Below are 27839 nucleotides of genomic sequence, written 5' to 3' on the forward strand. Positions count from 1 at the left end.
GATTATCAGAAGTATTAGAACTTTGAAAAGGTTGTGCAAGAAACTATGTCTATTATTTCGAAGAAAGAACCAAACGGACTTGGAGGAGATTGTCTCCTTTCTGCAGGAGGAAATGGCTGGTTCTGGCCGACTACAAGGCTATCGTTGGTTACATCTACGAGCTGTTCAAAGGGGATTTGTTGTTTCACAAGAAACGATGAGACTTGTAATCAAGGCTTTGGATCCAGAAGGAGTCGAACGATAGCCTTTTAGTGGAATCATTGACATCAGGACAGCAGATAGCTTACACATCTTCCGGCGCAGACTGAAAACTCATCTCTTTCGACTCCACTTCGAGCGATAGAATTACTAACAAAGAATTGCTAACAAAGCACTTATATACTAACAAAGGACTGGCTTATCTAAAGCCAGTTGAGTAGCACTTGAAATGTTTGGCTCTATGAAACCTGATGTACTTATATGATTCTGTTTTCTTCAAGGTTGTGTCTTCCTGGTCGAACGCACTTATTGTAAGTCGCTTTGGATAAAAGCGTCAGCTAAATGCAATGTCATGTAAGGTAGTCGGCCAGAACCAGCCATTTCCTCCTGCAGAAAGGAGAGAATCTCCTCCAAGTCCGCTTCTCAAGTCACTTATGAAACTACGACTTTAATCTCGTAATTATTACTTTATTCTCGTAACATTATGACTTTATTCTCATAATTACGACTTTATTTTCGTAACTATAACTTTATTCTCGTAATGTTACGACTTTATTCTAGAAATCTGTTTTTTTTCTTCTAAGTGTGGCCTTAATACTCCGTCGTACTCTCTCACACACAGTCGATTTTCAATATGCAACACACAATTGTTTACTCACTGATTCCTGGCTCTTATCCTTTGCATCATACACAGTTAGCTTGACTAGTGTCTCCGGGCTGGCAGGATACTCTGACGGGAAGGTCACTCCTGTCAGAAACAGGGGGTCTTTGTTCGCCTGTCAGAGAGAGGGACAACACAGAGAAAGGGTGAGACACTTTATGTGTGTGTGTGTGTGTGTGGTGGTGTGTACATTATATGCACAGAAGTACTGCAACACAAATGTTAAAAGGAAAAAGAAGCAGGAAGCCGAAGGGATAGAAAGAAGGAGGGAGATTTTGGTGGGTAACTAAGCCAACAGCTGGGCTCAGTCTGTCCTCCTCCTCCCCTCGGCGTTTCTCCACACTCCCTCACCCCCCACCCCCACCCCCACCCCCCCCCTCCTGCTGCTGCCTCTCCTGGGTACAAAGAGAGAAGATAGAGCTCTCCCTGGTGGGTCTACCTGGAGCTCTGGCATAACTACAGTATCTCAACAGAGACTGCAGGCGAGGAGCAACAAATGTTGACAGGTAAATTGGCACAGCGGCATTCTGGGCAATGGGATGGAAGCGGTGTCCACAGCAGCAAACACACCAGAGGGCTGCATGGCATTAGCTAATTTTCACTCAAAACTCTTTCATCCATTTGGAACAGCAGGGCTCGTTTTGCCATGGCCTGCAGAGACCTTGCTTTTATTGCACTGTAAAAATGTCTCAACAAGGTTGTGACTGGCATTTACTTCAGATTGAAACCTCTCTAAAACAACTGCAGAGTGAAGACTTTTATGCCACTTGTGTCACTTGTTGGGAGAAATTGGTTTTCAGACAAGAGAGAGAACAATGAAATAAGGCGGGTTTCTCTGCCTCCCTAGTTTCAATCTTTCTTTTTTTACGGATTTTTCTGACAGTCTTTTATACCCCAGGAAGTTTACTTCGGATGTAAGAACCTTTTAAAGAAACTCAAAAATGGACGGTCTAGGGACAATATGTTACCCTTTCCTAAAGCTGTTCGTCTACTATCCCATCATTCAAGGGTTTTCGCTATAAGTAATGATATTTCTTTTGGACGGAAACTATAATTTACATTTTTTTACTATGTTCAATCTGAATTTACTTTAAAAATAAAAACATCTATATTGATTCTGACTCTTCTACATCCAACTCACAGGTGTATCATTGCTTTGAGAACAAATATTATTAATTTACCCCTTTTAGAAGTAAAGATATAGTCATTTGTTCTGGGAATGTCATTTTCAAGCCTGAGACCTGAAAAACAGGCTCAGGGCTTAACAGGTTAAAGTCTGCATGTAGGGGTTAGTACTTGTAGAACGTTCAGGAACATGATTCACAGCACAGCATCAATCTGCAGCAGCAGTGTGTTTTTGTTCATTGTCCAAAGCTTTGTCACATCAAAACTGGACTTACAGAAGAAATCCTAAAGATGGATTGACAATGAAAACTAGGCGACGTTGAGCTTAAGTATAAGTAAAGTGTGAATTGTGAAAGGAGACCACACACTCATAAGGTATAAAGGAAAATCTCCAGCAATATGATTTAAACTGTCCATTTTGGGGGAACATTATTATGATGGAACTGTATCAACCAGTGTTTTCAAAAGATATGTTATAATTTAAATGAAGTTAGAGATTCAGCTGGCGTGATGCATGCCTTTGTAGCTCAATTGTTGAGCCTAGTATGGAATCTCCAATGAATAAAAGTGAACTGAATGGCACCAGGAGCTGATCGGTCTTTCTTGAAAACAAGGATTGTTAAGCCACTTGGTGTTGTCTACTTAAACCAATTCAAAGCACTTTGTGTTTACACGAGGGGCTTCCTCTCCCCCTGCTGCACTCTGATGGGCGTCTCTAGAACACAACCCTCTGGGACCCAGTGGGACCGGCTGGGAGACGTAATGAGACTGACACAGACAGACTGGCAGACATGTCTGAATGTATGGTAACGCCCTTCAGTGAAACAAACAACAGCAAAGAAATTAGGCCTGGTCATTTGAAGGTAGATATACATTTTAAATATCATGGTTGAAAATGTCCAATATCAATTTGAATGACACATTTATTTAGTTGGATGAAACTTACTTCGCTTAGAATCTTTCATTTGGACAAAACAAAAATAATCACAATTCAAAATGTATTAACATTTGAATGTTGTGGCTGGAATCTGTTATCCCAAAATTGGTAACTTCATACTGTATCTCAAATGTTGCTAACTGTGTATCAAACCTTGATATATGATTTAATGTTGATACAATACCATTGAATTTGAAGTATTGCATTGGGGAATACAATAAATCAAATCAGACACCATGGGCATGATGAATTTGGTCTACTTGAGTATAAACTCACATCACTGCAATACATAAGTTGATCAACCACATTGTGTTGTATTGATTCTGCCCACTGGTGGCGGCATGTAACGTATAACAATAATGGCATCGCAGTTCTTTGATTGACCCTCACTGTCCATCCACTCCGTTTAAACGACATATTGTTAAGCTACCAGGCTGGTTAACTACTAGTACTGGTGGTAGCACACAGGAAATGTTCACTTCTGCAAAGCAAGTCAAGTATTTGGCGGCACATTCCTGGAGTAGATCAATCAAAAAAGAAGAATAAAGAACAGGCTGAAAGGTTAAAAGAAATGTGCTGTAAAGTTGTGTTCACAGATAAAAAAGTGACCAGGGATTATTATTTATTTGTTATGAACACAAATACAATGTAAGGTTTATTTTAAATTGTATGCAGTTTTTGGCCAGCCAAGTAATATTTTGGCTGTATAATTCTTTCAGTTTACCTGCCATTGGCAGATACACCAAAAACTACATTCTGGACCCGGACTGAAACTCTGGTAAGATGCAGACCAACAAGCCTCGAGCTCTTGGCTACAGGGTGTTTGGAGCCAAAGCATGAAGCGCCAGTAATACTGTACAGCAATGTTCTTAACACAGACACACAGAGGCAGACTTATGAGTTTAACTGCAAAATCACTCACATAGCGAACACACAGACACACCACCTCACCACTAGCCCTGCTGAAGCTTCAGAAATCTTCCATATGCTGACAGAGGGGAAATAAAACAAGTCTATCGCTTCTTGTTTCAGCCTCCCTAGACATGGTTATACCGGTCGTGATGCCCGGTGCCGTTTTGCCGCCAAGCCATGAAGGTTTGTGGTTTGTGTTCGCTAACATCCCAAACAAACAGCCTGATTCAGCACAGCGGGTACAGACACAGTGGAACCAGTGCGCTGCTTTGGGCTCAGTGCAAAGCTTCATATATATCAGTACTGGATACTGACAAAAAGACAGGCAGGACCATTATACCCAAGAATGTGCAGGTACACACATATACACACACATGCACACATAATCCCTTACACTTCCATCACTGGCACTCTGAAAAGGCCTCATTCAGACTTACCAGCATGGTTGGCAGCCTCAGCTGCGGCTCAATCTTCTTAGTGCTACTGATGGGCTGAGATGAGCTAAAGTGGTAAGCCCGTCTCCATTTACACAGAAATAAGCCAGTCTGTCATACAAGTGGTCAACATATGCTATGAGAGACAGCTGCCCCTCTCTTGTCTTTTTGTCCGTTTGGGTTGCAAACCTCAGAGGAATGGCCAATTAAGACCATTAGTAAGAGGGTGTGTGTGATTGTGTTGGGGGGAGGGTGACGTATTCTATCTTGAATCGTGCTGGAGTTTTTCTCTCTCCCTTGACCACTCATAATTACACACACATACACAGACTAGACTTTTTGGACTTGTTCCAGGCAGGGGGTTCTTCGCTCCACTAGCATGGCATCAAAGGCGATGTTATCTCCTAGCTTTGCGTCAAATCCCTTCAAGTAGCGCCACCCCTGGGACCACTGCCCATGTTTTAGGAAAGGGATTTTCCTACGAGATACTAGATAGCATTTTTGTGTCTCCTGCTTCAAATTCCTTTTGCACTTTAATGAGATTTAGAGGGCTTTAGATTTTCTGCTTAAGTTGTCAATGGTCCTTTCTGTTTTACCAACACTAGATTAAGATAGACTCGCTATATGGAGATACAAAAAGGGTCTGTGTTTTGAGAAAAGCCGGTACTGTGTCCCAGTTCCATACGTGCCAAGGATAACAGTGCACTATTTAGGAAGTAAGAAACAAAGAAATAAATGTAACCGCCTGTGTTATACCAATTAGAATTCAAACAAGGCCTGCATTAATCGGTGGTGCCTGATTTGACAGATGCCAAATATATGTACCCTCTTTTCCATTTCTGATTCATGCAAATTAACAAATGTTTTCACAGTAGTACACATTTTTCCTATGTACAGAAATGAAATGTTTTTGTTAAATTATATATTGCTGAAAAACACTGACTTATTACTGGGAACATTAGAAGAACTTTGGTTATACACACATAACTTGATCAAACTAATCTCCAAACCACAAATGTATTTAAATATAAGAACATGTAAAAAGGATACCACACCCTCTGTTACTCGACATCCATTCTATTTGTAGTGCTCAGGTGTTAAGACTTGCCTGCACAGTTGCTGGTTATTGCCTACATAAATGACTTACTGACCTTAAATTATACTTTATTCTGTCACTAATTTCATCTGTTCACACACTAAAACACAGGGTAACACATTGATTTAGGTTGCTGTAGCAGCAAGACCTTTAAGAGATATTTAGAGGCAGTGTGTTCTAAAACTGACTTTTCAAATAAATTACACCTAGAGAGGTCATTTATTTTAACTAAAGAGAAGTCCAGGTCCAACATGATTACATGCTCACCAGTTTCTTTTGTATCTGACCCCTGTCTAGTGATTCATGGGTAAGACTAAAGAGAGCTTGTTCCATCATTTATCTTCTAAATGAAACCCTAATATAATCTGCCGTGGATCCCTGATAATACACCTATCACACGGACTAATGCTGAAGCCTTCGTGCAGGAGCCGGCTGCAGCTGTTGGCAGCAGGCATCCCGGGAATGTGACAACAGGAGAAACACAAGTGGCAGTTGTGCAGTCTTCAGATTCATTTACACACGCAGTGGGGCTTTCCGGTACGCACACACACACACACACACACACACACACACTCGCACATACACCCAAACACTCAAACACACAACAGCAGGTCCACCTTTGGCCACACAGGTTAATGAACATCTGCTGTTATGCATGTTGGAAGGCGATGTTTGAGTGTGAGACCACAGTGTCCTGACAAGCAACCTCTGTTCCTCTAAAAAACATTAAACTTGGACTTAATTCAAAGAAGTCACATTTAATTTCCTCAATGTCATGCTGCTTCTGGGTCAAAATATCATCATAATACTGATCTGATTGCTCTGATTACTGTGAAAAGTGTTAAATATACTACTATAAGTTATATTAGAAAATGATACTAGACTACCTCGACTAATAAAATGAATATATTGCAGATGAAACTCCACAGACTATCTTAAACACTTCTTATGAGGCTGCAAACCTCTCTTTTGAAACCGACTTATAAAATCACACATACCCGTTTCTTGTTAAGTAGAAAGCAGTCCATATCCTCAGATGCTGCTCCAAATCCTGAACATTACAGCCATGAAATCAAAACTCTAGCAGCACTCAGAGTTTCTGCAGAGCCGGCTCAGCCAGCATACTGTACAGTATTCTACCACATCCTGTGTTTCTACGCACACACACTGATTTTCCCTTGACAGGACCGAGGGGGAGAGCAGTGGAAAAGCAGTCTTTCACAGAGACGGTTCTGCTCATTTAGCTTGAATGGATTAGCAGGGAAATAATATGCGGCAGGAAACTTTGCCCTCATATGAGGAGAGAAGAAAAAAAGTGTGTGTGTGAGGGAGTGTATCTGTGTGTAAGGGGGTGTTGCATAGTGGGACGGTGGGCAGCTGTTGCCTCCCAAAAAACACTTGTGTGACTGTTTCCTTGGCAACAGCACTGTCAAACTGGAGGCAATAAAAGAAGCATTTAAAGAGGTTAAAGACCACAGACACTCACTGTATGAAACACTTACTGTACATACTGAGATATCTATTGGTACTATGTATGGCACTTTTATTTCTCCAAGTGAGGAAATACAAAGTTAACTGTTTGCATAATTCTGTTGAATTCATACACATACTTGATAAATAATTACTGAAGTGCATGCCACGCAAAAGAGCCAATGTGATGAAGGTGATATGGATCAGCAGGTTAAGAGACCAATACATAACATCACAACGACAGCTCCGCAAACAAAAAGCTCTAATTTATATATGTATCAGCGTAACAACACACATTTGATGTAAAAACTGTAATAAAAATCTGTATATTACTATTTTGTATTCAATGGAGACACTTTATAGGTATATATTTTCTGTTTCTGTAATTGTGTGCAATGCCTTGTCTCCATGCTGTGACAAAATCATTTCCCAAACTGGGATCAATGAAAGTATCTGTAATATAACCATACATCTAATACTGATAGAAATAAAGAATAAATTAATACATTTTGGAGAAACCGTTTGCATGATGATATAAGATCAGAAGCGGATGTTTCTCCATCATATAAATATATTTTTTTATAACTGGCCAATCTGATGTTTGTATCGCCCTGTAGGGTTGAGTTGTGGCCATCTGCGCACAGAAGCACATGTTGCAAAAGGAGAAGCTTTTCATACTATACAGCAGCTGTGAGGAGCAGACACTGTAAACATCTCCTTCAATCATTCCTTCAGACTGATTTCCTGATTCTCCTGCAGGGCCAAAACTAAACTGAGTGCAAGTCACAGGTAAACTCCAGCACTAAAACAAACCAGCAGCACTACACCCCTGGATATGAGACTGGTTGAGAGGCACACATCAACTGTTTTAAATGTGCCAGGAAAAAGAAAGTTATAGCTCATCGTGTGTTCCAGTTCAATGAGTCAGATGCGGAAAAAAAGGTTTAGAAAAAGAAGGGCAGACTGAGAACCAGTGACCCAGAGAGACAGCAAAACAACAAACATCAAAGGTCAAGCAAAGAGAGGAAGGTGTATGTGTGTGTGTCTGTGCAGGTGTGTGTGTGCAGGTGTGTGTGCGGCCTTACCTCCACTATCTCTGTGCAGGCATGAGAGACGAGGAGCTGCTTGTGGGGATCTATGACAGACACCTGGACCAAAGCATTGGGCTTCCTGTCTCTGCCGGGGGGCAGCAGATCCGTGCAGGCTGCAGAGAGGGAGAGAGGGAGGGGGGAGGAGGGAGAGAGGAGAGGGAGAGGACAGAAATCAAGATGAGAGATAATCCTTCACGATAACACACATAGGTGACACAAATCACACGACACTGAATCACAGGAGAATGTGAAAATAGATGAGAGAGCAAAGCGGTAAACAAACAGGTGAAGAAAGGATTTATAAATACTGCTGTCAGATTAGATGTGACATTTTGCACAGAAAATAACACATGAGTTTAATCTGCTGTTATCACTTCTCTGAAGCCTCTTCTCAAAACATTATCAAGGTTTTAGGAAACATAACATACATAGGGATTGAGAAATAAAATGGTTGCCTCAGTACTTTATTAAAATGCCAGTGTAATTTCCCTCTGGCAGTGACATATCTGTTTTATATGGGCTTTTATTTTCCAACAATAAAAGCATCTTGTCACTCAGCTCCACTGGCTTCCAAGGACAGGAAAGACTTTGCATCCCACAATTCCTTTAAAGGAAACCAGCGTTTCCTGGTTACGAATAGAAACTCCCCTCAACCAGATAACACTCGCTGATCCCATCGCAGCTAAACGGATGCATCTTCATTGATAAACACGTCGTCTGTAGAAATAAATCGTAGTTATCTCCTAAAAGACACACATGCAATTGTAAATGTGCACTTTTGATCGAGTTTTGCAGGAAAAAAAAGCTGTGACTCTTCTCGCCACATTAAAATAGAAGGCCTGTAAAAACATCCAGCCTGAAACCAAGTAAATTAAAACATATGGCTCTTAATTGATCTATTAACGGACATTTGTATACACTCAAGTACACTAATGACAAACATGTGTTCAGTAAGCTCCCTGGGTCCTGTCCAAGAGATGGCTTTTTTTAATTTATCCAGCACAATTTTGGCATGTAAACGGCAATTGATCTGCTCGCAATGCCTGGTCCTGGTTTCACACATTACTCTGCAAAGCAAAGTGTGGATAATACCACTCAGGGGTTGAAATTCAGTAAAAAAAACAACAACAAAGGCAAAAAACGGTGGGTTTGGTTTATAAAGGGGCCCTATCCAGTGGCGGTTCTAGAACATTTTACATGGGGGGGCAAAGGGGAGGCAAGAGGTCATGCCAGGGTGGCATAGGAGGGCGGACAGTACGTGGTATTTTATACTCCTATTTATTGTTAATTCATGCCCTAACACAAGTGTTCTTAATGCACAAGAGAAACAAGGTGTTCAGACAAACAATCGGGTGCCCTTTGAGTCCCCCAAGCTTACCTCAACCATTTTAAATGAAAGGAAACTACAAAATGTATTTTAAAGCAATGAATTAATGGAACAGGTTGTTTTGCATTACAATGTAAAATTAAATATATATTTTGTTTTAGACAGACACAAAAATTGGTTGTCTTAGACAGACATATTTGCATGTCCTCACTAAGCATTATTACATATTAATTTAATATTAAACAAATCAAAATGGCCAATTATCCCAAAAAGTTGCTGCTAATATAATCATATGCTTGTCAACTTTAGGCCACCAGGGTGGGTGGAGGGGGACCGGAGAAGGGACACAAAACTAGGGCCAACAGGGTGGGTGGAGGGGGTCTGGAGGACGGGCTTGGGCTGACAGCCCAGGGGCAAGGCAGAGCTTGAAAAGGGGGTCATGGAGGGGCGAAGGTAGTGGCAGGAAGAGTCAGGGGGCCAAAGAGTAGTTTGCGGGACCTCCAACGGGACTGGACATGGAGCCGGAAGGACCCCCAGCGGAACCTCCATCGGCATAGGACATGGGATTGGCAGGACTCCCGGCAGGAGAGTAGACGGCGGGACCCTCAATGGGACTGGACATGGAGCCGGAAGGACCCCCAGCGGAACCTCCATCGGCATAGGACATGGGATTGGCAGGACCCCCGGCAGGAGAGTAGACGGCGCGACCCCCAACGGGACAGGACATGGGATTGGCAGGACCCCCGGCAGGAGAGTAGACGGCGGGACCTCCAACGAGACAGACATGGAGTTGGCAGGACCCCCAGCGGAACCTCCAACGGACCAGGACATTGGGTAGGGACTTGAGACGTGACTCAAGTAGGGACTCGAGAGGAGACTCGAGAGGGGAACTAGAGAGGGGACTCCAGAGGGGACTAGAGGAGAGATTAGAGGAGGGACTAGAGGAGGAACTAGAGGAGGAACTAGAGGAGGAACTAGAGGAGGAACTAGAGAAGGGAACTCGAGAGGGGACTCGAGGAGGGACTAGAGGAGGGAACTCGAGAGGGGACTCGAGAGGGGAACTAGAGAGGGGACTAAAGGAGGGACTAGAGGAGGGAACTCGAGAGGGGACTCGAGAGGGGACTAGAGGAGAGACTAGAGGAGGGGCTAGAGGAGGGGCTCGAGAGGGGACTCGAGGGGGAACTGGAGAGGGGACTGTGGCGGCCGGGACCATGGCTGCTCGGGCCAGAACTGGGGCTGAAACCATGGCTGCTGGGGACTGTACTAGGTCTGGAACCATGGCCGGAAATATGGCTGTATGATCCAGTTCTGAAGCCGGAAACATGGCTGTATGGGCCGGCTCTGGAGACGGAATTGAAGCCAGAATCATGGCTGTAAGGTCCGGTTCTGAAGCCAGAAACATGGCTGTAAGGTCCGGTTCTGAAGCCGGAAACATGGCTATAAGGTTCGGTTCTGAAGCCGGAAACATGGCTGTAAGGTCCGGTTCTGGAGCCGGAAACATGGCTGTATGGGCCGGCTCTGGAGCCGGAACCATGGCTGCTAGGACCGGTACCTGTGTACGAGCTGGCTTCCTGACCTTGCGTCTTTTAGAAGTCTTTTGGAGGCTCCGTGGACCTCCAAACGCCAGACGGGATCCCAAGAAAGGGTCAGAGAATGGAGACTGGCACTCAGGGCTGCGTGAGAAAACTCTGAGAAACTCAGGCAATGAGCCTCTCAACCATGGCATGTTGTCCACCTCCATTTGTGCCTTTTTGAGGACAGCCTCTTTGTCCCTTTTAGCCAAGGTTCTACTCCATTCAGCATAATGACACTGAAGAGTGTACTCTAGGGATAACAAGTCCCAATCAAAATTAAAATCCGCTGGGTCCATTGTTGGTCGGTTCGTAATATTACGGTGTGCAGGAAGCAGGACCCAAATGCAGATTTAAGTGACAAAATAATTCCTTTATTTCAAGGCTACGATATTCAGAGACAGAACAGCACACTCACCGCAGTTTACTCACAACACAAGACGAACCGACACTGAACACAGGAAGAGACAAGACTAAATACAGGAAGGGGTAATCACAAGACGAGACAGAGCCGGGCAGGGGAGGAGAAACACAAGGGCCACAGGTGAAAACAATCAGACAACTAGACACACCAGGGAAACTAACGACGGGAGGAAAAACACAGGAAGAAGGACCAGACAATATACAAGGATGAAAATACCCATAACCAGACATAAGAGGCTTCTCAATACTCAAATTTCCCCTCCTCGACTCCCCTCCTCGGTTCCCCTCCTCGAGACTTAGACCCGCCCACAGGAGATGCGAGCGGAGGACCGAGGAGGGGAACCGAGGAGAGAGGAGGGAAGCAGCAGACGTTTAAAGAAATGAGAACTCCTCTCCTCTGAGCGGTCATTTTAAAGAGACGTCCGTTCATTATTACGTGGCAACAGCTGCATCAGCTGTCGAGTGTTTTGTCATAGCGCTGTATCTCTGTTAGATCAGCTGAACATTGTTCCCCCACATATTTACTTTGAATTCATTGAGAGTGCGGTATAATGAGACAATAACAGGCTACAGATGCGGACACACACACACAAATATATTTATATAAATATATACAATTTAAAGTATGAGAGCACTCTACTCTCATAATAACGTAACACAATCAGAGACTGGATATATCCCCCCCTCTCTCTGGTCGCTGAAATGGGGAATTGAAATTACGGGCCAAAAGTTTTATTTACAAGTAGGCCTATTAAAAGTAAGCAGAGGACACCAAACCAACTGAGACCCGTCTGTCCGCCGCATTTACGCACTGTACAACACATACCTACACACTGTACCACACACACCTACAGCTCCTAAAGTATAAGCCGTTGTGTATTTTATTATGTGAAGCAATGGTCTTAGAAAAATATCGACTCTTTGTTTGTAGATATCTACTAAACTAAAGCAAATAAAGAGAGTAGGCCTGTTATACTGAGTGATATATATTATACACACTGCTCTGCTTTCTGCATGGACCTTACAGCTGTTCTCTCTGGAAACATCGCGACGCGATGAAAGCAGTTTCTAAAATAATATCCAGGGGATGCATGCATAGCTGTCATTGGCTGAGATAAGTCCGGCCGTGCGTCACGCCTCCCCCGTTCCCGGAAATGCATCCGTGGAGGAACCATCAGTGTATCCTCGGTTAGAGCTCCTCGACGCTCGATCCTCGGTGTGCATTTAGAGAAATGAGATGTCCTTCAAAATGGCGCGCTGAAATTCATTTCCGGGTCACTACCGGAGGACCGAGGACCGAGGAGTCGAGATTTGAGTATTGAGAAGCCTCTATACAAAACTACAACACAGACAGATCCTAACATTATCTATGAAATTGCAATATTGTCCCTCAGTTTGTTTCAACCCCGTCACGCCATACCATACCCTCCTATTAAAATAATGGATCAGTCCATGTGTGATCTGCATTGAGGGAATTACATCACAAAATTGTCAGTTTCTTCTCTTACCTATATTTCAGTTTTTGTATTTTCAGATTAAGATTGACAAGCTCAACATTTCAACTATGTTGTATGAATTAATAATAGTAAATAATTGTTTATTACAAAAATAAACAATAGTTTTGCAAAATATTACAATTTTGTAATGTCCTTGACTTCCATGTGGTGCCATATCTTAGCTAAACAAGGTCTCATGCCTACTTTTTGTCAAAAACGTCAACCCTGTTAAATTTTTTCAAGGAAATTCCTAGTAATTATTTATATTTTGTGCCTGAGGTGGGAACATGTAAGTAGTCCACTACCATATGTTATGACCAAACATTTTGGTTTCATTTTTCAAAGATATAAAGACCCAAAAGGCACCCGATTCAGAGAATACTCAAAATTCTGCATACTGTAAGTACTTAATTATAATTAAGTACACAAATGACATCACCCATCTCTTCAGAGAGCTACAGGTGACCTGTGCAGCAACACATTTCAATCAATATTTGTCAATACTAAGAGCTGCTGGATTGAGCTGCTGTAATGGAATGTAAGGAGAATAAGAACATACCATGTGGTCCAGCTGGAGTTTCATCTGCCTCCTGATCCCTGCCTCTGGCCCTCTTTCTGATACTTCATCTTTATTCCTCACATATATTTCTTCTTCTTCACTAATGTCTTCATCTCCTCCTCTTCCTCCTGCTCTGACCCTCCTGGTCTCTTCATCTCCTCCTCTTCCTCCTCCTCCTGCTCTCTTCATCTCTCTTTTCCTTTTTCTGTTCTCATGTCTTTTTGTTGTTGTTGAATCACTCCTATACTCTGGCCTGCAAGAGTCTACTTGTGAAAAGCACTGGTACAAATGCTTGTATAACTTTACACGTTAGGGCCATGTAGCCTAGCTAATATGTAGCATATCATAAATATAACATCAGAAAGTATTGATCAAGCGCACACAGGCAGCTGTGTTTGTATCCAGTTTTTACGGTAAAGGATGTATCCTGGTTTCATTGATCTGGCCTCATGGCTGTGATGTGTAGTTTACATGGATTTAATAGTAGGCTACCGCGTAGTTTAGCAAAGTGATCGATCTCCCAGCTAACGCTGTCTGCGTAGTATTTTGTAACGTAACGCCCGAAACAGCGCCCGTCTGTTAAAACGCTATCGATTCAAACTAAAGCGTTTTATTAATATTTAGTTTCAAGCTCTCGTCCTTAGTAAAAACAAAACTAGTGGAAAGGGAAATGCTCCAAGGGGAAGCTGATCCATAGGTGCTGGGACAGCTCGCTCCCTCTCGCGTTGTGAGCCGCGGGCTGTGTGAACGCCGCTCCGCAGTTTAATGCAGGGCCGTAGCTGCGTTTTTAACAGGCCTAAAATGATATTTAAAATGATTCACTTTTAACTAATGTAATGCTTGTTTTGTTGCTTGAGAAGCTTGTGGAAATAGTGTAGGTTTGTTTTAGTACAGTTTTAGGGAAACAAAAGTTAGGGGGGCAGCTGGCCCTATCATGCTTTTTGAGTTGTTCCTTCCTGTGTGTTATATAGGTTTTTGTGAATGTAAATGGTAGTTATTATGGGGGTTCAATCAGGAGAGACTTCATTTTGTTTAAAGAACATTTATTGACACATGTCATATGATAAATGTTAAGTCTTTGGCGATTAGACCCGATCCTGAAATGGTATATCTAAAGGGGGAAATGCAGCCGTGAGCATATAGGGAAACCCCCGGGGTCTAGACACTGGTGATGATGCTGAAGATCTGGATTTGATGAGGAGATGGGATGAAGAGGAGGTGTGATGAGGTCTTTGGATTAACTCTCCTGGCACTGGATATGATGAAAGGAGGTGGATGGGGAGGAGGCGGGCGGCAGCATGAACACCTGAAATCACAGCTGACTGCAGGAGAGAGGAGAACCATTTTAAGGTTTGGCTGCAGCACAGTGATTGGCTGCTGGAGAATGAGGTGAATGTAATAGGTTAAAGACAACGCCCGTGATGAGCTGATTATAAGCAGCTGCGGACTGAATGTATATACCAGTCTTCCTGAAAGAACTTGCGCTGAGCTTCATTTGTATACAAAAAATGTGAACCTGAAAATGAGCATAATATGGCTCCTCTAATGTTTAAGCAACCAAACAGCAACAGGGGGTGGCCTTTTAAAAGGGAGTAAAGAGTATGATGTAAAGTTAAAGAAAGTAATGAAGTGTTCTGTAGGAGAGCATCAAAACATCTAGACATTTCCTAAAGGTTGAATCAGGTTCAAGGTTCAAGGTTCTTTATTGTGAAACTAACATAGCTACAGAGTAATTATGTCGTTGAAAATCTTAGGTCACAGGCTTCTCCAACAATGTAACACAATAATACAAGACAATATTAAAACAATATTAAAATATACTATAAGACAATGCGGCCATCTTCACCGGCGCATCGTTGAGTTGAATCAGTATATGACTGGATTAAGAGATGAGAAGATCTATGCGGTAACATGTTTATTTTTTCCAACCTCATTTCAAAAAACACCTTTGTTCTCGACACATAGCACTCAGCATAAGGCTTCCTTTGTAATCACGCACATACCCGTAATGATATTCACCTATAGCAAACTCAGAGGGAACCAAACATCTTCCTGCAGCAGTGGTATGCTCATTGTAGCATCAAGGTGACTGTCCTTGGCTCTTTTTCAATAACAGCATCACAAACAAAGCAGGGATTTAATGAGCATTGGTCACACTCACACTTGTCTGCAGGAAAACAGAGGAATAAAGGAAGCGTGCTCCTCCACCACCTTCACCACTTCAGCATAACAGGAGGGAAATATTTGGCTGAAGGTTATTTGGGCTGACATTCTAAAATATCCAAAATGGTTCAATTAAATAGAGTGGCTAGTCTTTCATAAAACATAATGATATCCGTATGAAATGGTATCGTGTTCCACAGATACCTTTAGATGTGATAACCTGGGACTTTAGCTTTGAAACTGAACAACACAAACTTACGTAAGTCAAACTTAAGTCAAAAAGTCATCAGTAAATATAATATTGATTTCTTTATGTATGTGTTTTACACACAGTGCATAACTCTCATAGTTATATAACAATGTGCGTTGTCCAATCCAATCTCAATCCGAATGTTTTCTTCTGTTATTAATATGCTCGTCCTTAAACAAAATATTCTGTCTTCTCTCTCAAACTTGGCAAATAAAATCATCTACAAAAATGCAACTGAGTGACGAAGTAACTATGTTCAGTTGATTTATTTAACTGGAGGGGATCTGAAATTGATATGTGCAGCAATCCGAATGTTCTTTTTACTTGAAGTACGTATTGCAGCTGCCTGTTGCAAACAGTATGAGGACAACTGGGACAAACTGGTTTATCATACCATCTTGATCTGTGTTGCAGTCGGTACCTTTGAAATGTCTGTGATCTGTCAACAAGCTGGACTCTCTCTGCGGCTCAGTCAATCCGACAAATCTTTGCAGCGTCTGAAAGACCGTGTGATGGATACGAGGTGTTTTGTGGTCGTTGGGGTTCTTTGGGCATTTAGCTTATTCAACTTCACCACTGTTGTTTTGCTTCTTTTATATAAATGTCACAAAATAAAATCCAATTAGTTAAATGGACATATCAGAACCCACTTTCTTAAAATGTATTTTCTTAAAATACTATTCTTAAAATACTAAGCCCGTTAAAAGTTTCTTGGGCAATTTCTGAGATTCAAACCAATGCTAATAGAGAACCTGGTGTTTTGAGGCAGTCTGAAAACGTTTGGTATAAAGCAGTGGATGGAGGGGCTGCAGTTGGAAACCTGTAGCCTTTCAGCGAAAACTTGACCCGAGAAGCCAAACACACCGATCCAAAGTTAAACATCATAGTGTATTGAGCGTCATGGACATATGTTTTCTTTTTAGTGTCTTGTGTAATTGATCAAATCGATGATAAAACCGATGTTGAAGTTTAGTTGGAGATGTCCTCAATGTAGCATTCAAAATGGATACTGCTTCCTATCTATTAAATTCAACAATGTGACATCAATTGGGATATACAATAACATTTCTCATCAAAAAGACTCACTTTATAGTATTTAAAGTTACTTATTTCGGGATTGTATTGGTTTTGTTTCATCTTCATAAACCAGGCAAGTCATAAGGATGGCATCTTTATTGGGTGGGCAGGCAAAAGGCGAATGTTCTTGATGTAAACATTTTGTAAAAAGAATACTGTACGAAAAGTTCCAGAGGGGGTTTGTTTGATCAATACATTATGACGATGAACAGGGGCCTTAGGGAGGATCTTCTTTCTTTTCTTTTTGTTATGCTCAAGTGATTTTAGTGTTGAAAGATTTCAGTTTTGTCAGAGGATTGATAAAGAGTCTGGTAGTAAGGAGCACTGCCACAGCAGGGGAGAATGAAATCAATCATGAAGGGAATAACTTGGTTTAAATGGACTTCAGGGCAGGCAGCCATTACAAGGCTAACTTACTGTAGAAGCGTGTATTACTGATGCTGGTCTGTACCGATATAAAGAGAGGAAAGCTGTTGGTAGAAGCCCATTTCTTCAGGTGTTGTAGTTTTAGATATTTTATGGATTTATTGCCAATACAAGCAGAGCTTACAGGACGACAACAACAATGAATTTGTGATCATTTAAAGATTATGATCAACATCAAAGGTTTCTTTAACCCTTAGATGTGTTTTTATGCCATTTTTGTCATTTTGGTAAAGAAAAATCACTTGTATAATATTTAATATTATATTTTGGTTCACATTAGAAATATTTTATGTTTAATTTTTCACTATTTATAATTTTACATTTTGAAAAAAATAAAAATTCCATAGAAAATGCATGCGGGTCATTTTTGAACCACTTATGGAAGCTTGGGGTAGAAATACAAAAACTACAATTTCTTAAAATGTAAATAGAACATTTGAATGGCATGAAATCCAAAACATGTTTTTTGAGGAATAGCTGGAATATGAAATGATTACAAAGATACTAAGAAAACCACCTCACCGGGTCAAAAAAGACCCACTTATGCATCTAAGGGTTAAGAATGAAAACCCTTGGATAGTATAATAGTAGCCATCTAATCTATACAGTATGAATTGAACATGGATGCCTAGGTTGTAATGCGACTGCACCTTGTAAGATTGAAATCCACTAAAGAGTCCTCTGAACTGGGCTTAAGAAGAATTAATCTACAGCTCATGTTCTCCCAGGAAACCAGAGGAGGTAATGAAAGAGAATAAATCAAACACGGATATGGGTGACGTGATGTGGGGTCTCAATTTCAGAATGTGTGTGTGGTTTATCATTTGGTATAAACGGGGCATCGTGATCCCTTTCAAACGACAGACCATTTTTGAAGATTTTCCTCAAATCTTAAAAAAGTCATGTGTGACCTAATTGGGGTTCAAATCAGGCTTTATTTCACGCAGTGTCGGCCAAGCCTGAAAGTCTGACTTGAGGGAATATGTTAACTATAGCAATAAAAGGGACTATAGTAACATTGAGAGCCTCTGATTCACTTAGCAGCTGGTGTTGGGAAAAGGCTACATGATATAGTTGTAGAGGATCTTGCAGTGCAGCAGAGCTTGCACATGTATTATCTCTGAGGGGCTATTCTCATTCAACATTCCCTTTCTCTCTTTAAGATCCTAGTGCCAGGTCTTTTGGACTAACATTAAAGAGGGTATCAAATTTGCTTATGCAGGAGGAGGGCTGGAGCAGAGGAGTGTGTGTGCATGCAAAGAGAAAAACAAAGTAATGAGAAATACATCCATTGGCACTCATATTCATTCAAAACGCATCTGTGTGCCTGTGATCTGGGGTCTGCGTCACTGTAGGAGCAATAGGGGTTTAACTGTTTACAGACCAGATCTGCACAAACGATTGAAACATGTTTTGTATTCAATTACAGACACAAACATAATCGCTACAGGCCGAAAAAGGTTTCCAAAGAGCGCAATCTTTCCTCTGTCAGCATGTTAACCATCATAACCTCATATCGTCCGATGTGTTGCTCTCTCTGTCTCAAAATCACACTAGCTCTCTTCTTTTGACATGATTCTGTCATTTTTTAAACAAATAACCTAAAGGCCGCTACACACCAACCTGAGACCAAAGAACGCGTACCGAAGGAGGCGTCCCAACTTTTACGTCCGCTACGTCTCCTGCGTCCCGCCTACGCCGCCCGCCTACGAACACAGCGCAAAGACTTCAGTCGACGAGTGGCAATAACTGTCCTTACCAGCAGGCAGCGGTAGTGTGATTTATTTGGCCGACTTTCTTTGGCCGATTCAACATGTTGACACGCGGGAGGTTTGAAAATGTGCCGTAAAGCAACAACGGTGCGGGACACACCAACCTGAGTATGGCGCCGCGAATGCCCGACTGCCTCTGACTCCCAAAATCGGGTGTGTCAGTGCCTTAAAAGTTTAATGGGATACTGCAGACGTGGACGTATATTTGACTGGCCTGGGGGATCTTCCTCATCCCGCTGCACAGTTGATTGAAATGGGACAGTGTGCCCGACCATGCGTCACCACACTGGCTCTCTTACAGGGATATGACACTTGGACTGACCCTTTAAGGTCAAAACTATTATGATGGTGGGGGGGTGGCAGGAAAGGGAAATAAAGAGGGCGACAGAGAGAAAGGATAAGAGCTTTCCCTTAGAGAGGCATTTCGAGTCTGAGGAAGGAAGCCTGAGTGAGAGGGGAGATAATGAGGGAGGGAGGGAGGAGACGAGTGACATGGAGGGAGGAAAGAGGAGTACGGCCTTAAAGAACATTTCGGTCACTTATTTGTGAATTACTTGCCGAAGCTTAGGTGAGAATTAACTGAACAATGACTTGCAGTTTTAGTCAAGCGACTTAACTACCAAAGTTTACTGAGACTCCTAAATTACCATAACAATTGAGCAATTGGAGTAATAATGTGTGCCCATCCTTGGAGGCTTCAATTACTCTGCGGTATTTATTTTGTGTGATTGGACTACGCTGAGCTCTTTCAAAATGAATCTGCTGGAAATGAGTTTTAATGCAGTGGGCCTCCGAGACCCCACAATGAATCTGAATTCCATTTAATCGTGAGGGGAGCCCTGGGAGTTGCCACCGGAGACACTGATATACGCTCATCTCCAGAAGACGCTTATTCATCATGATAATTATTTCAACGCCTCAATTAATTTGACAACATTATTTGCATGTGCCACCGTTTGCACACCTGTTTGCCAGTGGGTCTGGGGAAAGCTGAGGGAAAAGAGGGGCTGTCGCGTGTGATAAATATGTCCTTCACCTGCTGCACACAGCTGCTCAAAACATAGCCTCAAATTTCAAATAAATTGTTTAGAATTCAAAGTGCATTAGTCAAGCTGACATTCAAAGCTAATTTCTATTTATGCGTGTATCCAGCGCTGGAGAGAGATTTATCCTATCGGAAAAAAAACCTTCCGAGTGAATTCGTCAATATTTCTGACAGCAATATCTTGAAAACCCATCACCACTCTAAGCACTGCTGTATCGCTGTAGGATTGACTGGCACCAATGTTTGCTTTTTATTAATATTATCAAAACTATCTATTTGTCTGCACTGCTTTTTTCACCAACCAGAGGGTACTTGCTCTGAAGTTTGTCACGTTTGATCTGACAGACGTAGAACAAGGAGGACAATCTGTGTGTACACAGATAAAAGCACCTACGGCAGCATTATACGGTGTCTGTCCGCACAATCTGCTCCCACAAACAAGACTTTTGAGACTTTGCTTTGATAGCATCTGTCAGACACATACAGTAAAGCTCAGGATAGACAGACAAGACCATAATACGGTTCTTCTCTATTTGCTACAGGGAAGTCAACAGTGCTTTTCTCAATGCTTCACACATTGTTTGCAGCTGAAAGTGGACACCTCTTGATCCTCTTTGGGAACTTGGCACTTAGGAAAGTCGCCATACGCCTACATTTGATAGTAGAGGTATAAACTTATTTTTTGCTTGAACATTGACGATTTAATTTGAAACCTTCTGGGTTGTAACTTTTCATATCACTGTTGAAAGGAAAAAACGACTGTAAAGAACTTAGGCCATTACTGGAAAAATAACAAAAGAGTCTTTGTAGAAGCACAATGTTAGCTTTGGCTTTTACTGTGGTTAATCACCTCACAGAATATATGATATTCAACGTGTCACGTACATCATTACATACTGACTCTGATAAAAAGAACAGAACACATTAAAAGGAGAGACATGGATGTATGAAAGATTTTACATTAATTGTGCTACTGTTCAGTTATTTTCTTTACTGATGTTATTAAACTGTGCTTATACACTGTCGCCTGTATGAGGCACTAATAGAGTATTTTTATGTTTCAGAATATTTTACTTCTAGAACTGCTGCATTTCCTTCAGTGTAGAAATTGAAAGGAGCCATGGAGGGACTTTCCTTTCCAAAACGAGACCTGAGTTCCCCTGAAAGCAATCTAAGAGAACGTTTTTGATGTGCAGCAGTGCTTTGGAGTCATAACAAGATGAATAATTAACCATTAGTTTTATCAATATCTCATCCAAGGGTTGGAATATAACGAGAATAATTCTCCTACTGCCTGTCTGCACTAAGGCACCGGAGTCACCCATTTAAATTGGTTGGTATTGACAGAAACACATTACCATTTCTTCGGTGAGCTTGTTTGTTTATATCTAACTTTTTGGGTAGAGAAGTCTTCACATTACATTTTTATGACAGTGTCAAAACAGAGGCAAACACTAACACACAAATCTCCTCATTATTTTTAGTTCGAATAAAGAAGACCTGAGCAAGTGATGAGTCTGACAAGCTGTTGACCACATGTCTCGTACTTTATCTGAGCAGAAGTAGGGAGTACATGTCTTTCTCAGACTGTGTTATTAGTGTTGTGGAAGCTGAGCGGTTTTATAAAGTCAGCTATTTAATAAACTGGTCATGTTGTTAAGCTTTAAATAATGACTTCACATTCACATGGCTAGCTTTAAGTATTGCATTGAGCAAAGCAAAGACCACATAATGTTGTGGTGACAGAATAAGTGCAAATGTGTGTGGGATTGTTTGTGCAATCATTTGCTATTGAACTTCCATATAAGTGTGCATACTTATTAACAAAGAATAATGACTTTTTACAGTATACTCAGCTCCCTGTTGCTACAGAGTTTTAACAGGGCCTCAAATCTCTGCATTGACCTCAAGTACACGCAATAGTTTATTTTGAACATCCCTCGCTTAAACATGAAACCGCTTCCCACCACTATGTGTGTTTAACATGCTTAAAGAGGACATATTGTGCTCATTGTGAGGTTCATATATTTCTTCACATGTTAGGTCTATATATTGAAGGTTCATTGAAAGTAAAGCTTACTTTAGTTTTTGTGCTCTAGTTCTTCAAGTAATCTTACTGAGGACGTTATGTTTCCTCTGACTGCTTATGCCAAAAGCAACGACAAATTATCTGTTTTTCCTGTTTCCTTAGAATAATTTGAATTTAATATTAGCAACTGAATAGTTTGTGTGTGGGCTGTCAGATGCTTCCCTTATGAATGTCTCTTTATTTTCTCTGTCCTTCATCATTTCCATTAAACCACACAAAGCTTTTACTTGTGTATGAAATCTTGTATGTATGTATTTTGTTGGCTTGCTTCTGTTCAACTGTTTCCATCGGGAGGTAGGATGAATGCTTGGATAGTTATTGTTATTCTTATTACAGGTTGTCGCAGGTTTCAACAAGTTGATTGTCAGACTTTTAAATACCTTTTTAGACCGTAAACTTTAAAATGAAATATAATACCGGTTAGTTTTGTGTGTTCATACTGACAGAAGAAGAACTAAATTAAGTATGAATGAGAATAAGACTTAGAATAACCTTACACAAATGTATTGGCATTTGAACCGTACAAATGTATTACTAACTTTATGCACTGTGGTACCGAAGCTTGGACCACCGCCAAAGACATGGCCGAGGGCAGCTGGCAACTTTCAATATTTTTCATGTGCGATTCTAGCGCTTTCAGAAAATTAAATCTGAATTGAATCTAATCTAAAAAAATGTCAGGAGGGTATCATGATTGACACAATGGAGAACGTGATAGACTTCATGCTTGACTATTATAGGCCTTATCTTTAGACAATGGTCAAAACATTTGTTTACGCAAAGAATATCACTTTTAGAAAATGTAAAGTTTCAGTTTCATGTCAGTTTTCAACATTTCATTTATCAGAGATATCTTATAATGAAAAATGTATAGATATGAAACACTGTCATTTGGCTTTGACAGCTGTACTGTATTTTGAGAAAACGATCGACCAGAGCAATTTTAGAGGGAGATGGCATTTCCTTGTGACAACTCTATTTCTTTAACATTTCAGACCCATATATACGAAGCCCTGGAGGGTTCATAGACAGAAAAAAAATAAAACGAGGCCACGTTTTATTAATTTGTGCGCACGATATACGTATCTCGTGCGAACAAGATACTTTCTTATGGTTAGACACATCGAACTGCCCGATTATTACGCCATATTATTAGTTTTATGAAGAAGATGTCCGGTTGCCAGGGCTTGTGTGTGTATGTTTGTGTGTGTGTCTGTGTGTGTGGGCATTTGTTTTCAGAAGATATTATGATAGTGGCGTTTGTTCCGGTGCACTCCGACAGCATTTAGCACTAGCCTACATCAAGATTAAGATTAAACAAACTTCTTTCACTTGGGAATACACATGTGTGTACATTTTAAAAATGAAGTCCGAGTTTGAAATATATCTCAAATAATGTATGTACTGCCATTTCCCCACATAAACATAACAGTCTGCAATGAAACGGTTGTCTCCTGTGCGCTCCACTTCCTACTTGGCGCACCGGTAACGAAAAAGTATATCGTGCGCACAAATTAATAAAGTGTGGCCTCGTTTTATTTATTTTTTCTCTCTATGAACCGTCCAAGGCTCCGAACATATCATTTAAAATTATTTTTCTATTTAAGTGAAACATACAGCATCATTTGAGAACAAAACATTTAGAACCCAAAGCAAGCGTTATAAATGAACTCTGACTACTTGTGTTTAGGACTCACTGTATTTTGGTACTCTCTAGGTCAGGTCAAACTCAAGGCCTGTGGTCCGGCCCCCGACTTCATTTTATTTGGCCCGCAAGAGCTTCAAAACATATAATACGTTTATTATACGGTTTCATGCCTGTTACGGCTGCTGCCTTCCTGGTCGTCTTGAGTGTTTTCAGCTGTGTGTGTGTTCTATGTAAATGAGCTGCGCAGTAGCCCTGACGTCATTGGCTGCCCATCCTCTGGTCCGCCCCCAAAGATTGTGATTGGAGCACGCCGGGCCCGACGCACTCCAATCGCAGCGCACAGCCGGCGCACACCTGCTGGGGAGGAGTACAAAGGCCGGGGACGGAGATCATTCGGGAGGCTCTGTGATGTGGGACAGACGCCTCTAGCTTCTTGATATTCTTGTGATGGTTTAGTGACTTCTGTGTGAAAGATATATTGTGTAACCGCGTGTTAACTTAGAGCTTCTGTGTTTAGTTAGATATTGCAGTGTAATTGTGTAAATAGGATTCAGAGTAGCATAGCGGTTAGCGCCTGCCAATTAGTAGCAGCTGTGTTTTCTACAGCTTTTTCAGTTACACGTACCACGTTCAGTGAGGTTTTTGTTACTCTTTTTGTACTAATTATTTTCTGTGTATACTCTGTCAAACTCCCTTTTGGAGTCTCTTTCTTTTGGTTGTTGCCCACCGGGTTTTGCCCTTTGTTTGTGCCAGGCTGTATGCCTTATTATTTTGGTCCACCATTATATTTTTAATAAAACCACTTATAACTTTTACCAATTCCATTCTGGTTTGTGTTGCTTCCCTTAGTGTTGCCTCTTTACAGAAGCACAATGTCCATAAACTACATGTACCACAATGCATCTTGTGACATTCGCACTGAAGAGACTTGCAATTATTTGAAATGATTTGCCCTAGACTTCTGCTCTCAGACGTAGTTAATTATGAAGTTATTACCCTATCAGATAATAATCCAATGCAGAGGCAATAATGTTATATAAAACATTATTTATATATATATAGTCTTAAAGTTACAACCGGCCCTTGAGTGCAACCTTAATGCTGATGTGGCCCGCGATGAAATTGAGTTGGACACCCCTGCTCTAGGTAATTGAAATGTGAACATGGAGGTGTAAAGATGCGGTTGCAGGTCAACACAAGACAACACATTAACTATTTAAATGGTCATAAGACATACACTGAGCACTTCCTTGGCATCAAGGTAATCACTAGAGAGAATACATTTGTGGAATAATCTTTTCTAATACTGTGGACATGAAATAGAAATTGAGGAGCTACATTCCTGGAATATCTGTACTGAGTCATGCTTTGTTGCGAACACAACAGTGGGCCGGGGAGCCTTTGTTGCAGTCACCTCAAAAGACATGCGCCAGTCTTTGAAGCTGTCAATCTCTTCTGTCAAAGACCATTGCAAGACTATTTATGTTTGGATTCTCACTTGAGGAATCTTAACCTGAGCCACAATGAATTGTCTATAAATAGATTCCCAACATCTCTGTTGTATTAAAAATGAATAAGGCCATCTTCACAAAAAGTTCAAAAGCAGCCTCTTGCCATTCTGTCTAATGTTATCTCTGTCTAATGTTATCTCTGTCTAGTGCTTTTTTTGTGCTGTCCCTCCTAACCAAACTCGGGGTGTGTGTGTGTGTGTGTGTGTGTGTGTGTGTGTGTGTGTGTGTGTGTGTGTGTGTGTGTGTGTGTGTGTGTGTGTGTGTGTGTGTGTGTGTGTGTGTGTGTGTGTCAGCATTGAGAAAACATTAAGGATGTTGGTAGATATGCCACTAATTCTGACTGACTACTGCATTAGTGTAACTGTCAGCATGAGACTGCTTGTTGTTGTGTGTTCACAACACTTACAGTTGGATTTATTTTGGCCAAAGGGCTTGATAAGTGTTTCTGGATGAGAACATATATTTTTGACATTACTTGAAGTGTGCAACCATGAAAACAAGTCCATGTGTTTTTTATCTAATGTGCTTAGAAGGATTTCAAGATATTGGGTGATATCTTTTAAATGACCCTTGAATCACAAAGAATATACACGACTTACCAAGGCTGAGCTCCATCTGAGACAGCTGGGGCGTTAGCATAACACCTGAGAGACGGAGAAAAAAAGAAAAATAGAGCGGTGTTGAGATCATTGTAGAGGAAGAGGGAGATACAAGTTGAGAGAAGCGAAAACAGTGGATCAATGGAAGAAACAAAGAAGCAACACACATGAAAGTTAATCTGAACTGTTGCAGTTCTTCTTCGCTTACACGATACAAATAATGATTATTTTACTCATAGTTTAACCTGTTGATTACTCCAAAGTCTATAGCATGTCAGAAAAGAGTGAACGATACCCATCACAATTTCAATCAAATAACTTTTTCTTTTTAAGAAGTCCGAAACCCATAGACATCTTATATACAAAAACATTAAACGAAAAGCAGCACATCCTCACATTTTCCCAGCAGGTCACTATAGTTAAATGCTATGCATGGTTTCTGTCCTTTAAATCAACCTTTTCTTTATCTACTAAATGTTTCGACACATAAGAAGTGTACCTCTATGTTCTGTAAAAGCTAACTACATAGCCAATACCCTGAATTAGATTTAGGGATTGGAATCTGATGCTTTATAAAAAATGTGGCACGACTGTGGATAAATCATTGTAATCTGCACCAAAATAAACCTTAACAGATAGTCTTCAAACACGCTAGGAGCATGACAGAAAACGCCACAGTGATTGATGTTAGATTATGCAAACACACTGCATTCTTTGAGAGTGTCAGAACAAGAAGATAGATATCCATTGTCCTCCAGGGCTTATGCCATCATGAAGAGTGGAGGACTGACTGCTTGTATCATCTGTCACTAACACTGTCTCTCATTCATCACTCCCACAGTCCAACTCACACACCGAACAGATGAAACACCTGCATAATGGTGCAACGCGGAGAGGGGAAATGCCGCTCTACTCTTCCTACGGTGCTTTGACACAATTGGCCTCTCTAAGGCTCATCAACCCCACTAATGGGCCATGGATGCTCGATGCTTACTGATGTATGGGGGGCCACACGACTTTAGTTAATAGTCATTTTATATAATGAGGATCCTTCACTAAAAATGATTTACTTGTGTTTCATAATTGCTGCATTTTCTTGGCAGCTTGCATGTGAAGTCGGGTCAGTTTATTTGTAAAAGCCTTTCATCACACTTCACGGTCTTTGCAGGGGAACAAATCCATGTTGAATTGACTAAACAACAATCACACAACAAATTAGGCAATATGAAAAGGTAAGACACCTTTCATTAGATGTCATGCTGGACAAACATAAAACGTGCCCCGGCCACTCGAGGACGAAAACGGCTAAACGCATAGGATTAACGCAAACGCAATCGCAAAAAAGCTTCCGTCCACACGCAATAGTCATCCGGATAGTGTCTGCCCACACGAGACCGCTCCGTTTAGCTCCAACCGCTGGAGAAGCTGCAGTACATATGCAGGAGCCTGTACGTGGCGCTGTAACTTCCTCCACAAAAGCAGCGAAGAAGCATGGTTGTCATGGTTGCCCTTCTGTTTATTCTCCGCGGTGGGGGCCGAGGGAACCGGGCAGAGTTTTTCGCCAGTCAACGTGTATTAAAGTTTAAATCTTCCGACAAAATTATAAAAGTGCCGGTCAAAGGTCTTCTTTGTTATTTATTGAGCTTTAAAAGAAATGAATAACGACTCTATATAATATAATAATAAAAATACACGGAGCCTTTCTTTTTCCTCCCTCTCTTCGGACAGCATCAGTGTCTGTCTCATGCAGCAGCTGATCCAGTAATGAGTGACCCGGCCGACAGTAAAAATAAACATATTTATAACTAGTTTAGGTAGTTTGAGAGGTGTCTCCGTCCTGTCAGATTAGACTTCACTCGCGTTTATGTCCATATCGAGAGAAAGATAAATAATCTGAATTCAGTGTGCAGTTTACTTTGACGCGGGGGTGAGCAGCAGAGGAGAGGCGGGGCTATTGCC

General features: G+C 41.3%; 1 protein-coding gene across 5 annotated transcripts in view; it reads right to left on the bottom strand.

The window, feature by feature from the left end:
- Nucleotides 1-27839, bottom strand: part of inpp4b (inositol polyphosphate-4-phosphatase type II B) — a 318245-nt gene that overhangs the window by 143912 nt on the left and 146494 nt on the right. For 3 of the 5 annotated variants that reach the window (XM_034231259.1, XM_034231261.1, XM_034231260.1), the window contains 3 exons: nucleotides 25881-25925; nucleotides 7919-8037; nucleotides 858-974 (listed from right to left, as the gene is read on the bottom strand). In XM_034231259.1, the coding sequence (XP_034087150.1) occupies nucleotides 858-974; nucleotides 7919-8037; nucleotides 25881-25925 (281 nt within the window). Of the gene's footprint in view, nucleotides 1-857; nucleotides 975-4270; nucleotides 4417-6361; nucleotides 6641-7918; nucleotides 8038-25880; nucleotides 25926-27839 lie in introns of those variants that run through there. The other 2 variants (XM_034231263.1, XM_034231264.1) reach the window with 2 other exon arrangements.

The sequence above is a fragment of the Gymnodraco acuticeps genome, unplaced genomic scaffold (genome assembly GCF_902827175.1).
Source record: "Gymnodraco acuticeps unplaced genomic scaffold, fGymAcu1.1, whole genome shotgun sequence".
Taxonomy (NCBI): Eukaryota; Metazoa; Chordata; class Actinopteri; order Perciformes; family Bathydraconidae; genus Gymnodraco; species Gymnodraco acuticeps.